Source organism: Melanostigma gelatinosum (genome assembly GCF_949748355.1).
Source record: "Melanostigma gelatinosum genome assembly, chromosome: 23".
In the NCBI taxonomy this organism is placed as follows: domain Eukaryota; kingdom Metazoa; phylum Chordata; class Actinopteri; order Perciformes; family Zoarcidae; genus Melanostigma; species Melanostigma gelatinosum.
In genome coordinates, this window is record NC_136656.1 from 12,172,773 (window position 1) to 12,184,804 (window position 12,032).

The window sequence follows — 12,032 nt, forward strand, 5'->3', positions numbered from 1 at the left end:
TCATACTTGAATCAAAATATGATGCAGTTGTGGGCAAATACATACACATATGAAGCAGATCAGCTGAGTTTTTTAAATTGTTAAACATGTAAATGATTCAGAATAATTTTGTACATAATGTAAAATTGTATGAAGAAATACTGCCAGTTGCTTCAAGTGTGGTGTAATAACTTGTATGAATTGTGTGCAGTGGTAATAAATGCAGATGATTAAAAAGCAAAACGTTTTGCCTGTGAGCCTTACTTTATATAAAGTTATTTTTTAAACACAGGACATGGCATGAGGTGATGTCATCTTCTGTATGTGTTGAGAAGAGATGCGGTGCATCCCTTGACTGTAGATAAGAGGTGGACGTAGTCACTGTGACATCACCCACAGGTTTGAGCTCAGCATTTGGCCGTCACCATCTTGATTTTTGGCCGTCACCATCTTGGTTTTTTTAGGCGATCAAAATGTTACAATTAACTTTCATCAACTGAAAACACATTATGAAAGCGTTAAAGTTGTAAGACAAAAACACAGACAACACCGTGGTAGTGACCTGTCGATCACAAGGTATCCATGCCTAAAGCATACTCTATTTAGTCTATTAGCTTTAAATTACAACATCATTTACTGAATGAGCATCATGCTGTATTGAAGAAGACTTGAAACTAGAGATTGAGAATATAAAGTCATGTTTACAATGTTTGCTCAGGTAATAATCAAGTGAGGAGTAGAGTCATTTTATCATTGACTTCTTTTTTCTTCCAACCAGCCTTCTGTATGTAGACACACTTTGAGTTTGAGAACTCCTCTGTTCTTCTGGAAAGTATGCATCTAAACTATTTTTTTGCAACCAGAGGAGCCGTCCCCTGATGGCCATCAGAAAGAATGCAAGTTCAGGGTACTTCTGCATTCGCTTCACGTTTCAGAACCGAACGGTTGCCGCCTGGGTGCACCCCTCAACACAACATCCTTTAAACCACAAGACAGCGTCCTGCACTGCTTGTTTGCCTGGTTCACTTGTTTTGAAGGAGAAGAAATTCAGAATCCGGAGCCAAATGACAAATTTCTTCTGTACTGGTCAATGCTCTACACAGGAGTCAGCAAGTTGCGTTCTCTCAACTCCACCCAACTACAGAAATCACATCTCAATCAAAATAATAATCGGGACACCTGCCATTTTTCTCTGTGTGACAAAACACATTTAAAAGTCTCTACATAGGAGGAATTATCAAATACCTGATCCATTAGATGGTTTGTTACACAGAACCTCTAAGAAGCCGTCATTTGCGACTGTTTGGAAAATGGCACCTTCAAAAAAATACTTGGCAGGTGATTGGATGAACCATATGTCAATCAAACTCTAACCTCTTTAGGAGCTGCCATTTTTTTTTGGAAAGAACAAACAGTCTCTCTGTGTCGTGTCGCACACACACACCTAAACCACAGCCATAGCTGGCAGTAGCTCCTCACAGGACGCTGATCGGTCCGGTTTTGCAATTTCTGTATCTAAGTACCGTACTCTGCCTGCGTAATGATTTTTAAAAAATCACAAGAAGCATTCATTTTCAGAAATAGTGTCCATGTTACTGGCTTAGGCGGAACTACTGTCTACTGAAGAAATAGTCCCTCTAATAAGCTGGGGTCACTGTTTCGGGAAAGCGAGGCTGTGGTTGAGGTTTTTTAATCTTCTAAAATGCACCCGCTTCACTTTATTCAGGTCAGTGCAACCAAGTCTTATAATACAGCTGTTCTTGGATCTGTTACCCTCACCCACTTTTTTCCCTACCAGCCTTATGCATGTAGACACACTTTCAGTTCTGGAAAGTATCTAAATTACAGTTTCCATTTTTGCCTGGCTTACATGTGTGTGTTGCCATTCAATCAACAAACATACATTCTGTTGACACAGACCTCAATGTCATCCAGCCAACCATGTTCTGCAAGGTGAGGATGACGAACCAATCAGACCTGTAGGATGTGGCAGACTGTCGGACAAGTGATGAACTTGTTGTCTTCAAAGAACCTTCACCATCTCTACAGAATAACTGGCAATAACCTTACTTTATTATATTGACATGTAGATGTATTAATGACAGATCTTATCAGTTTATTGGTCAGCATGTAATGCTACAAAAACAAATAACTTTACATAGTGTTAGACTAATTAAAAACATGAATGAAAACATAGTCATAATCATCATATTCCATTTCTGCTAATAGATCCCCTGAAATGCCATGCACTGTACCTTTAAGTCCCCCTCCTGTAAAGCCCAGTCTGCTCTGATTGGCTCATGAGGTAAATATGCAGCACTGTTGTGAAGGTAGTTCTCAAGCCGTGGGTGGAGATACTCTGATGGGGGCGGTTTATTCTGAGGAACCTGCATGTGCAAGTGGAGCCAAATCTGAAAGGCTTGTTGAATCACATGTTTTCTGATCTGGACGGCCCACAAAGAACTGACTGGATGTCTTATTTCATACTTCAGATACCCAAATATATTTGCACAAGCACTGAAGAAGAGAGTTTTTCATGATGTGTTGTCTTTCAGCTGCTGTTTGACTCCAGCGTTTAGAGAGGCAGCAGGTCTTTTACTGTAAACTGACCAACAGCTTTGTGACATCTTTCATTCATTATCATAGTTATCAATTGGAATACCATTATTATTATACCAACACAGATTAAAAGCCGGAAGTACTTCAGCCGAAAATCCTGACAAAATTTCCTCAATTGTGCAAAATGTTTTTATGCCCGCTAGAGGTGGTTTTTGGCGTTTTTTCTGACGTCACGAACATTAACTCACATGACTGATCAGCTGTTTCTTCTGTCAGCATATTTATGGATGTATATTGATATTATCTTTGTCACCAAACAACATGAAACATGGCCAACACCAGTCGACATGAAGGACAATTTAAACTTGCCCAATTGAAACTAATTCATGAGGACCTCTCTTCATTTTTGCCAAGTTGACAAAACTACACAGCCTAGTTTATCGCTCCAAACCAGTTGATGGAAATCCGTCTAATTGGCATTTCTTTTTTGCACATTTCAAAAGTTCATTTAAAATTCACTTGACAGTTGAATGAGAACAGGGCTGTTGTGAGACCACAGCAGATCTATGGTGAAGGTGAACTATGGGATCATACAGGACTCTGACAGTAACAGTCTGATCCTTCAGACTGTGTCTGGCTCTTTTCACCTGCTGTAGTTTGGAGGTGGTAAAATGGTAGTAGAAAAACTTCACTGAGCCTGTATTACTCCCAATTCTTAACTTAAGATCGTAAAGTACGGCATCATGCTTTTAGGTCACTAAAAGAAACACCTTCTTGTGCCGGAACAATTGAGTTTCACAACTTGCTGGTGTGGGTGAGGTCAACCACATTCTCTGCTAAACATGTTTGAAGAAGCCTCTTAATCATCATGTGCACACAAATAGTTTCAAGCTCAAAGTGCTCCAAATTTCAAATGTGTTTATTTTTTTATCGTTGATGACATGAATTTCACATATAAAAACCCACATGTGATTAGGTTATAGACAACAACAATGAGGATGAACACACAAAGTATAAGTTGATCGTAAAGCTAGAAGCAATTGAGGGACTTTTACACAGTCGGTGAATCTGAGCTTCTGAATATACTGGTTAAGACATAAACAAAATGTATGTATCAAGATAAGTGATCGAGATACATGGTTTAAAAACCCTGGTTCAGACCACACAGACAACAAATATGCACATTAACGAAGGATGGAAAGATTTAACATTGGCTGCAGACTACGAAGATGATATAAAATCCTATTGATTTCCAACTAAGATATAAATCTCCATTACACGTTAAAAGAGAAAACACAGTCTTGCTCAAAAGTACAAATACAATATGTCCAGTTCTACTGCTTCACGCTGTAGTACACACATTCACTCCAGGTCTGATCCCTCTGTCTTCTTGATCCGTTGTGCAGGTCGACACTTAAAGACGCATAATACAGGATTTCTGCAGTTTGGTAACCCTGGTAACAGATTATTAGATTAAACAATATCCAGGAAACAATGCATCGTCAAATAAAAAAAGGTGTCTGAATGGTAATTCATCAGTTAATTTAAATACATTTTTATTCACCTGTGCGTTTGCTGTGGAGGGAGCTGGGAATCCTGCGTGAGACTCTGGTTGTAAAACAGAAAGATCTTTTTTATTCAAAAGCCAAATTCAGTGAACACAAGCTGCCAGATACAAACAGCGCTAGTTACCTGTGCTTTGGCAGCTGTTTCTCTTGTTCATCATGCACACTGAGAGAGCCAGTAAAACACTCAGGATGGTGGTGAACGTCAAAGCTCCACTCAAGAGATACACCGAGACAAGAGAGTCCAGCTCATCTGCAGAGGGACAGACAGAAACATGTCGCTTTTAAGCTCCAATGAGACAAAACAACCTCGGCGAAACAAGTCACTCACCCTCAAAGTCCAGCTTGGTCCCGTCTCCAAACAGTATGTGTCCACACGAGGCAACAGCACAGTAGTAGGTCCCAGGATGAGACAGACTCAGGCTCCTCATCGGCAGGTTGTAAACACAGGTGTGTGTCTGTGTGTTGGGTTTCCTCTCACACTGATCATTCCTGCCTCCATCCGTGTAAATGAGTCCTGGATGAGATGCTTCAGAGTCTTTGAACCAGTAAACACTGTGTTGTCCGTCACAGGTCCCAGTGTGAACTGTACAGTTCAGAGTCACAGAGCCTCCTGGCTGGATGCTCTCAGATGCTGACTGATGGACAGAAGTTGGGATTTTCAAACCTGAACCCTTCACACTGAGAACAGTGCCCTCTGCAAAAGTCAACACAAATGTAATGCTACTTGCACAGTAGTATGTTGCTGAGTCTGAAATGTGCAAATCAAAAATTGTCAAGTGATTTTGACCGTTTTCAACATCCAGTTTGAAGCGTGAATTGTTCTTCAATTCATGATAATAAGTGGGTTTTGTATTGTACACATAGAAGGTGGAGATCAGCTTTGGTTTCTGTCCCAGCGTTTGCTTATACCAGTAAAGCCATGCTGGATCATCACTCTTATAGAGACAGCGCAAAGTCGTTTTCTCTCCAACATTAACTGATACAAAACCAGTGTCTTGACGCACAGATGAGGACAATTTCAGATCAGTCGCATGAGCTGAAGTGAAATGAGAGACAAAGTAAATACACAATTATTTCTGATACATTGTACATTATATATATATATATATACATTGTACATTATATATATATATATATATATATATATATACATATGTGTATATATACATATATATATATATATATATACACACACATATATATACATATACACACATACATACATACATACATACATACATACATACATATACACACACACACACACACACACACACATATATATATATATATTGTGTGTAGATATATATGTCTGTATCTATGAAAAGTTAGAAACACAAAACACAACTCACCCACTGTCCACAACAACAACCATGTCACATAGGAGGCAAACCTTGGAGATGTCATCGTGTTCAAATTCTTGTGTTGAATGAAGAGAATTGAATACTTTCTCCACTCTTTAGAGACAAGACTGCGTTTGATTGGCCAACCTGATGTGACACTGTGCTGTACATCCTACTTAGGAAACCTGATCACACGCTCACTTCCATCTATAGAGTCAAGTTTGGTTCATGAAAAGATTCACATGGTGAGAGAGGCACATGTAGAAAGCAATGGCTCTGTATCTTGGCATTATGTATAAATAATGGGAAAATAGATCACAGGTATACACAGTAATGTACACTAGTAATGACTTACAGTGAAGTGTAATTACGCTCAACATTTTATCATTAGCTGATACAGACACATATAGGTCTGATCATTTACCTGTTAAAAAAACCACGTCGACATCCTGCTAAAAACCACAGCTCCTGCACTGACAGAGATATGAAGATAAAGCATGGGGGTGAAGGTTAAACAGTCTAAATGTAATGCTTTATTTATTTTCTGCATTCATAGGAGGACCAGCAGCGTGCACTGTATACTGCTACATCTAACTTAAATCTCCAGGAGCTCTACCCGCAAGTTAGTGGTGTGTGCTAATGAACACACATGAAAGTGAATGCGAGTGGGAAGCCAGTGAGGGTCAAGTCATTTCTACTGCACTAGCTTCTTGATTACAGGTCAAAAGAAGCGGCTGGTGACAGTCAGAGGATGGCCGTCCTCCCCCTCGTAAACAGAGTTAAAAGCAGTGGCGGGCCGTGCATTTTATACCTGGGCCTTCACTGCTGTCCTACAGCTGAAACACAGCTACGGTTATTATTTGGTTCGTGCAAAAATGAAGCAAACACCTGTAGATAACGTTAGAGTGCATCTCCTCGCTGCTCTGACTGGGACTGCTGCGCCAGGCTTCTGTGAGAGTACCCGCCTGTGTGTGCTTTGGGGCGGCGGCGGAGGGGCTCACAGCAGCACCCGCTGCTCGTTTACGAGAGTGCAGAACATACGTGCTTTAAGGTCAGAAAAGTCTCCAACAACACCAGAAACAGTTGCTAGATTTGTCGCTAGTAGCTTTTGACAAAAAAAGTCGCCATGAGGGTTTGGAAAGTCGCGAAGTTGGCAACACTGGCACCGGCTAAATATGTCCCCAGAGCAACATTGGACGTAACAATGGTTCCTATCACATATAAAACCAAACAAAACCCATCTTCATAAAAATTGTACAAATAATAATGTACAAACAAGCACATTAAAGCTACTGCCGATGTAAAAACAAACGCATTTAACTTACCAGAGCTGCTGTTCACTATTTAGCTGCTGTTCCTCCTTTCTTTATGAATAAAGAGTTTAATCTCACAGTTGTTCAGTACATCCGTGCGTTTTAGTTCCAGTAAGAAGTCCTTCTCAATTCATGGACGCCAGTGAAGACAGTCGAGTCTCCCCAGTTGTATTTCTTGAATACGTTTTCATGCGTTTGAGGCTGAAAATGTCCACAGAGGTAGCAGATTTTGGGATTGTCACCGTCCACACGTCAGGCTAGCCCACTGACCAATCACGTACTTGTAGGCCAGCTAGCAGGCTCTGGCACGTCAAAGAATACGCCCAACATGTCAAACTAAAGATCTGATTGGTTGAAGAATATGACAATCAACAATATCGTCCCCATTCACTTAAACTGCACATGGATGCAGGTGAGAGTCTGCAGGCCTCTGGCTCTGTTCTTACCTAGAGACACAGAGGTGAGATCTGATTGGATAAAAGCTCTACTTAAAACAAGCTGCACTGGAAGCAGAGCAACTGAGGAAGACAATAGCTGTGCAATGACAAAATAAGATAATGGGAAAAATATTTTTATAAATTATAATACATGTAGTATATTGAAGAAAAATTATTAAATTATAAAATAGCTTTTTTATAAAATAACTTTGTGATTCTGTTTAGGCCAGCAGAGAAGGCCTTGCTGGCCCTGACCACTGGAAGAAGGTTATCTTTAAACCATGTATCTATTCATTTTTACAAATAAATGTGTTTTATGTCTTAACCTTAACCAGTATATTTAGAAGCTCAGATTCACCGACTGTGTAAAAGTCACTCAATTGCTTCTAGCTTTAAGATCATCTCATACTTTATGTGTTCATCCTCATTGTTGTTTTCTATAACCTAATCACATGTGGGTTTTTATATGTGAAATTCATGGCATCAATGATAAAAAAAATAAACATATTTGACATTTGGAGCATTTTGAGCTTGAAACAATTTGTGTGCACATGATGATTAAGGTGCTTCTTAAAACATGTTTAGCAGAGAATGTGGTTGACCTCACCCACACCAGCAAGTTGTGAAACTCAATTGTTCCGGCACAAGAAGGTGTTTCTTATATTGACCTAACAGCATGATGCCGTACTTTATGATCTTAAGTTAAGAATTAGGAGTAAGACAGGCTCAGTGAAGTTGTCTTTTCTGTCTCACAAGAGGAAATTCTCTTTGCAGCAAGGCAGCATGAAATCATTATCATGCAAACCCATTTTTCCAACTTAAAGAGCCTGCTTTGGTTCCAGTGTGCTCCTCGAGGAAAACACAGTCTGAAGGATCAGACTGTGTTACTGTCAGAGTCCGGTATGATCCCATAGTTCACCTTCACCATAGATCTGCTGTGGCCTCACAACAGCCCTGTTCTCATTCAACTGTCAAGTGAATTTTAAATGAACTTTTGAAATGGCGCATATAACAAATGCTAATTAGGCGGATTTCCATCAACTGGTTTGGAGCGATAAACTAGGCTGTTTAGTTTTGTCAACTGGACAAAAATTAAGAGAGGTCCTCAGGAATTAGTTTTAACTTCTCAGGTGTGAATTTTCCTTCAGTGTTCAGTGCTAGTGTTGGCCATGCTGTGAATATTATATGACATGGGCTTTTATTGTGAAAGGTAAGAATGGAGGGAGAGGATCTGGTCTATGCTGCCATCATCAAAGATGAAAGGACAAATACTTTCATCATCATTTAATTCAGTCACGTGAGGCTGATCATTCCTGAGTGTCTGGTTTGATGAGTTATATCATTTAAGAGAAACCATAATCATATTCTTGGTTATTTAATAATGACGTCACAATCTGAATTTCAAAACGTACAGATGCATTCTGCCGGTAGAAATCGATCCTGCGTTTATAAACAGGACAACAGAGACTAGAGAGCGAAAACACCTACAGTGATGATTACTGTGTGCCTTTATTCGTTATTAGTATTATTAGTTAGTTACTATTATTAAGTACAGTGATCATGTGAACAGACACAAACTTATCAAAAGTCTCTCCAGCTGTTAAAGCCGACTGACAGCTGATCCAGCTGTGATCAGCTGTGTTCAGCTGATCCTCCATCATCAGAAACAGATGTCACTTCACCTGACGCAACTGAGGAAAGGACGTCTCATGTCTCCTAAAACATATTTCCTCGTTTCCTCTCTCCTCGCATGGTTTCCTCCATGCATCCCTGGTGGGAGGGACTAAGACGCAAGGAAAGGAGCCAAGTGAGGGAAACGGGGATGCAATTAATTAAGAGACTTGGGATGTACCCTTGCACACTGTCTTTTGAAAAGAAAACTTCTATCTTCACAGGAAGTTAGGTTTATTTAACTTGACTGACTAACGAGTCACGTGACAAGCGACTCCGTTTGCTTATTACCATTCAGACACCTTTTTTTAATTGACAATGCATTGTTTCCTGGATATTGTTTAATCTAATAAGGATCAAATTATATAGTACAGATACATGAATATGCCGAGAGTGCGTATCCTCTCTTCTCTGACTGCTGCGCGAGGCAGTTTTCAGAGTCAACATGCATTGGCTTTAAGATAAACTGAATCTTTAAGTGGATGCATTGGCTTCAGCATTTGAAGGCCCTTCTGTTAACCAGCTTCCTACTATGAGCAGTGAAATCCTAGACAAACTCTGACAAAGTTACAACAGTTTCAGTTATTTCACATGAGTTTTGTGTCTGTTCCGTCTGTGTCTTTTTAATCTTCTAAAATGCACCCTCTTCACTTTATTCAGGTCACTGCAACCATGTGTTGTAATACAGCTGTTCTTGGATCTGCTACCCTCACCCACTCTTTTTTTCCTACCAGCTTTTTACATGTAGACACACTTTCATACATTCATTCTGTACATACATTCTGCTGACACAGATGTCAAAACTGGCCAAGGTTTGATTTGTTGTCTCAATGTCATCCAGCCAACCATGTTCTGCAAGGTGAGGATGACGAACCAATCAGACCTGTAGGATGTGGCAGAATGTAGGACAATGATGAATTTGTTGTCTGCTGTTGCTTCAGTCAGAACTGCTGTGGAGAAGGAGCCGTACTGCTGAGGACAGACAGTGCTGACAAGATGATGCTGCACTTTGTGAATGTTTTCCTGCTCTGGTCTTTGAGTAAGTAAGAAAAATCCTTTTCACGAGTGCCGGAAAACACAGAGCTGACCACATCTCCGTCTGTATATTTCAGGTGCTGCACAGCTAAGTGACATCTCTCAGCCTGTTGCGTTCCAAGCAGTGAAGCTCGGAGACTCAGCGACCATTGAATGTCACATAAAGAGTGAACTGAAAAAAAGAGTGTGGTACAGATTCACTCCAGGCGAGGGACTACAGCTTGTGGCGGCATTCAATTATTTCTACAACCACACTGTATTTGCTGATGAATCTCATTTGCGTTATTCAGTCAAGTTTGACAGAATCAACAGTCACCTGAGCATATCTGCAACAACATGGGAAGACGCTGGAACATACTTCTGCGGAGTCTTGCAGTTCAAAGACATTCAATTTTGATCAGGAACCTTTTTGATGCTGAAAGGTATTTATTCTCTGTATTCCAGTTAACGCAGCTTAATTGCTCACGGTAATGTGAACATAATGCTAATGATCAAGATTCTTTGATTTCTTCCCTAAGGTGCAAACGTGATGAGTGAATCTAAATCAGTCCAGCCAGGAGACTCTGTGTCTCTCAGCTGTTCGGTTCAAACTGGCCGCTGTGCAGCACAACACACTCATCACTCGGCTCCACAATTGATGTCCTCCTCTGGAGAGAAGACCGTTCAGAGTGAAGGGACTACCTGCCTGTACAGCCATCTCATGAGGAACCGTAGCGCCGCTGACGCTGGAACCTACTTCTGTATTGTGACGTCATGTGGACAGACACTGCTTGGAAATGGGTCCAGGATTAATATTCACAGTAAGAGAGAAACGGTCACGATACACGTACAGTTTTAGTCCATCGTGCTTCCAATTCATAGCAAATAACAGAAATCGTAAACACAGATTCTATTTATAGCTTAGTATCAAAAAATGCTGTGAAACCCAAGATTAAGTCCAAAGCCAGCTAGAGCTGAAAGGATTAGTTGATTGAAAATGTGAAAATTGACTAATTCGTCATTGTCATATTTCAATCAAAGATTCAAAACAACATTTGTCAGTGTTTTCTGACTGAATCATGAAAAAATAATCAGCAGATTCATAAAAAAACAAAAAAGAGGAATTGTTATTTGTAGCCGTAAAGCCAACGTTTTCAAGTTTTTGCATTCTTTGTGGTGACAGATATCCTAAATGAACCAAAACTATTTGTATGGCTAGATACGACACGTTAACTCTGCCTGCACAGCTAGTTATTTGTAAAATGATATCAATCACTGTTGGTTTAATTTCCTCTCCAGACAATGCTGTCACCAAACCAGCTGAGCTGAGTCCAGCAGCCATTGCTCTGATGCTGTCAAACATCATTCTGGGGATTGTGACACTCGTCCTTACATGGACACTATGCAAGAGTCGGAGAAAATATTCCTCAGGTATTTAAAACCATATTGATCGGCTGTATGTCTGCAGCAGAGTCAGATCCATGCTCTGTTACATGTTGATGTAACTGGAGTTGACTGTGGTTATCCCTTTGTTTCTTCAGAGGCAACTGATGGGTCTTCTGAAGGCCACCAGGTAACAGTTCATCTCAGCACCTACAGCATCATTTTTAAGCTGGATATGATTTTTCAGTTTGATATCCGATGGCCATCTTTGAGAACAAGCCTTAATCATTTTAATCCCACTTCTCACAGACGGCTGATGCAGTTATCTATGCACCTGTGTGTTTGGTCCCCAGAAGCCTCCCCCCCACTCAAGCTTCAGTGCAACACAGTGGAGACTCTGTCATTTATTCTCACATCAGACACTGTCAAAGAAACCGAAAAGTTGCATCTCTGCAATGCAGACAAACCAGGGATATTGAAGAGTGATGGAGTAGGAACAAAAACACACGACCACCAAGGAGCTCTGTCTCAATGTATTTGTATATGAACAAGTCAGCTTAGCACTTCCTCATGTCTGCAATGTAAGGCCAGTCAGTGGACTATTGTCCATTCTATCTTCACATGGAAATAATAAAGTGCTTTCATACATGTATTGGTGGGGCTGCTTCCTCTGTACAAATAACTGAAAGGCTTTACTGAATTTGTCTGGCGTGAATAAGTGATGTTTTGAATTCACGCATTTGAATCGTCTCAGTTCTCTTTGAC

The 12,032-nt window shown here is 40.3% G+C and overlaps 1 protein-coding gene and 1 pseudogene across 2 annotated transcripts; one reads left to right on the forward strand and one right to left on the reverse strand.

The window, feature by feature from the left end:
* Positions 1–3,442: 3,442 nt before the first annotated feature.
* Positions 3,443–5,777, reverse strand: LOC306796643 (immunoglobulin kappa light chain-like). Its single transcript, XM_079295689.1, has 5 exons — positions 5,459–5,777; positions 4,435–5,142; positions 4,231–4,356; positions 4,103–4,146; positions 3,443–3,992 (listed from the first exon to the last, which is right to left on the reverse strand). Exons 1-5 carry the CDS (start codon positions 5,511–5,513, stop codon positions 3,873–3,875), a joined length of 1,053 nt encoding a protein of 350 aa, XP_079151815.1. The 5' UTR covers positions 5,514–5,777; the 3' UTR covers positions 3,443–3,872.
* Positions 5,778–9,866: 4,089 nt separating this feature from the next.
* On the forward strand, positions 9,867–11,753 carry LOC306796843 (annotated as a pseudogene). The gene is made up of 6 exons (XR_013773213.1): positions 9,867–9,909; positions 9,983–10,327; positions 10,424–10,705; positions 11,184–11,315; positions 11,426–11,457; positions 11,577–11,753. The product of XR_013773213.1 is annotated as an uncharacterized misc_RNA (transcript).
* The last annotated feature ends 279 nt before the right edge of the window (positions 11,754–12,032 follow it).

Bases quoted from the DNA above. Each gene is read 5' to 3' on its own strand.
- LOC306796643 (XM_079295689.1), bottom strand. From the start codon at position 5,513: ATGACATCTCCAAGGTTTGCCTCCTATGTGACATGGTTGTTGTTGTGG. The intron at 5,143-5,458 runs GTGAGTTGTGTT...ATTTCACTTCAG, and splicing joins GTTGTTGTTGTGGACAGTGG to CTCATGCGACTGATCTGAAA. The intron at 4,357-4,434 runs GTGAGTGACTTG...GTCCCTCTGCAG, and splicing joins GACCAAGCTGGACTTTGAGG to ATGAGCTGGACTCTCTTGTC.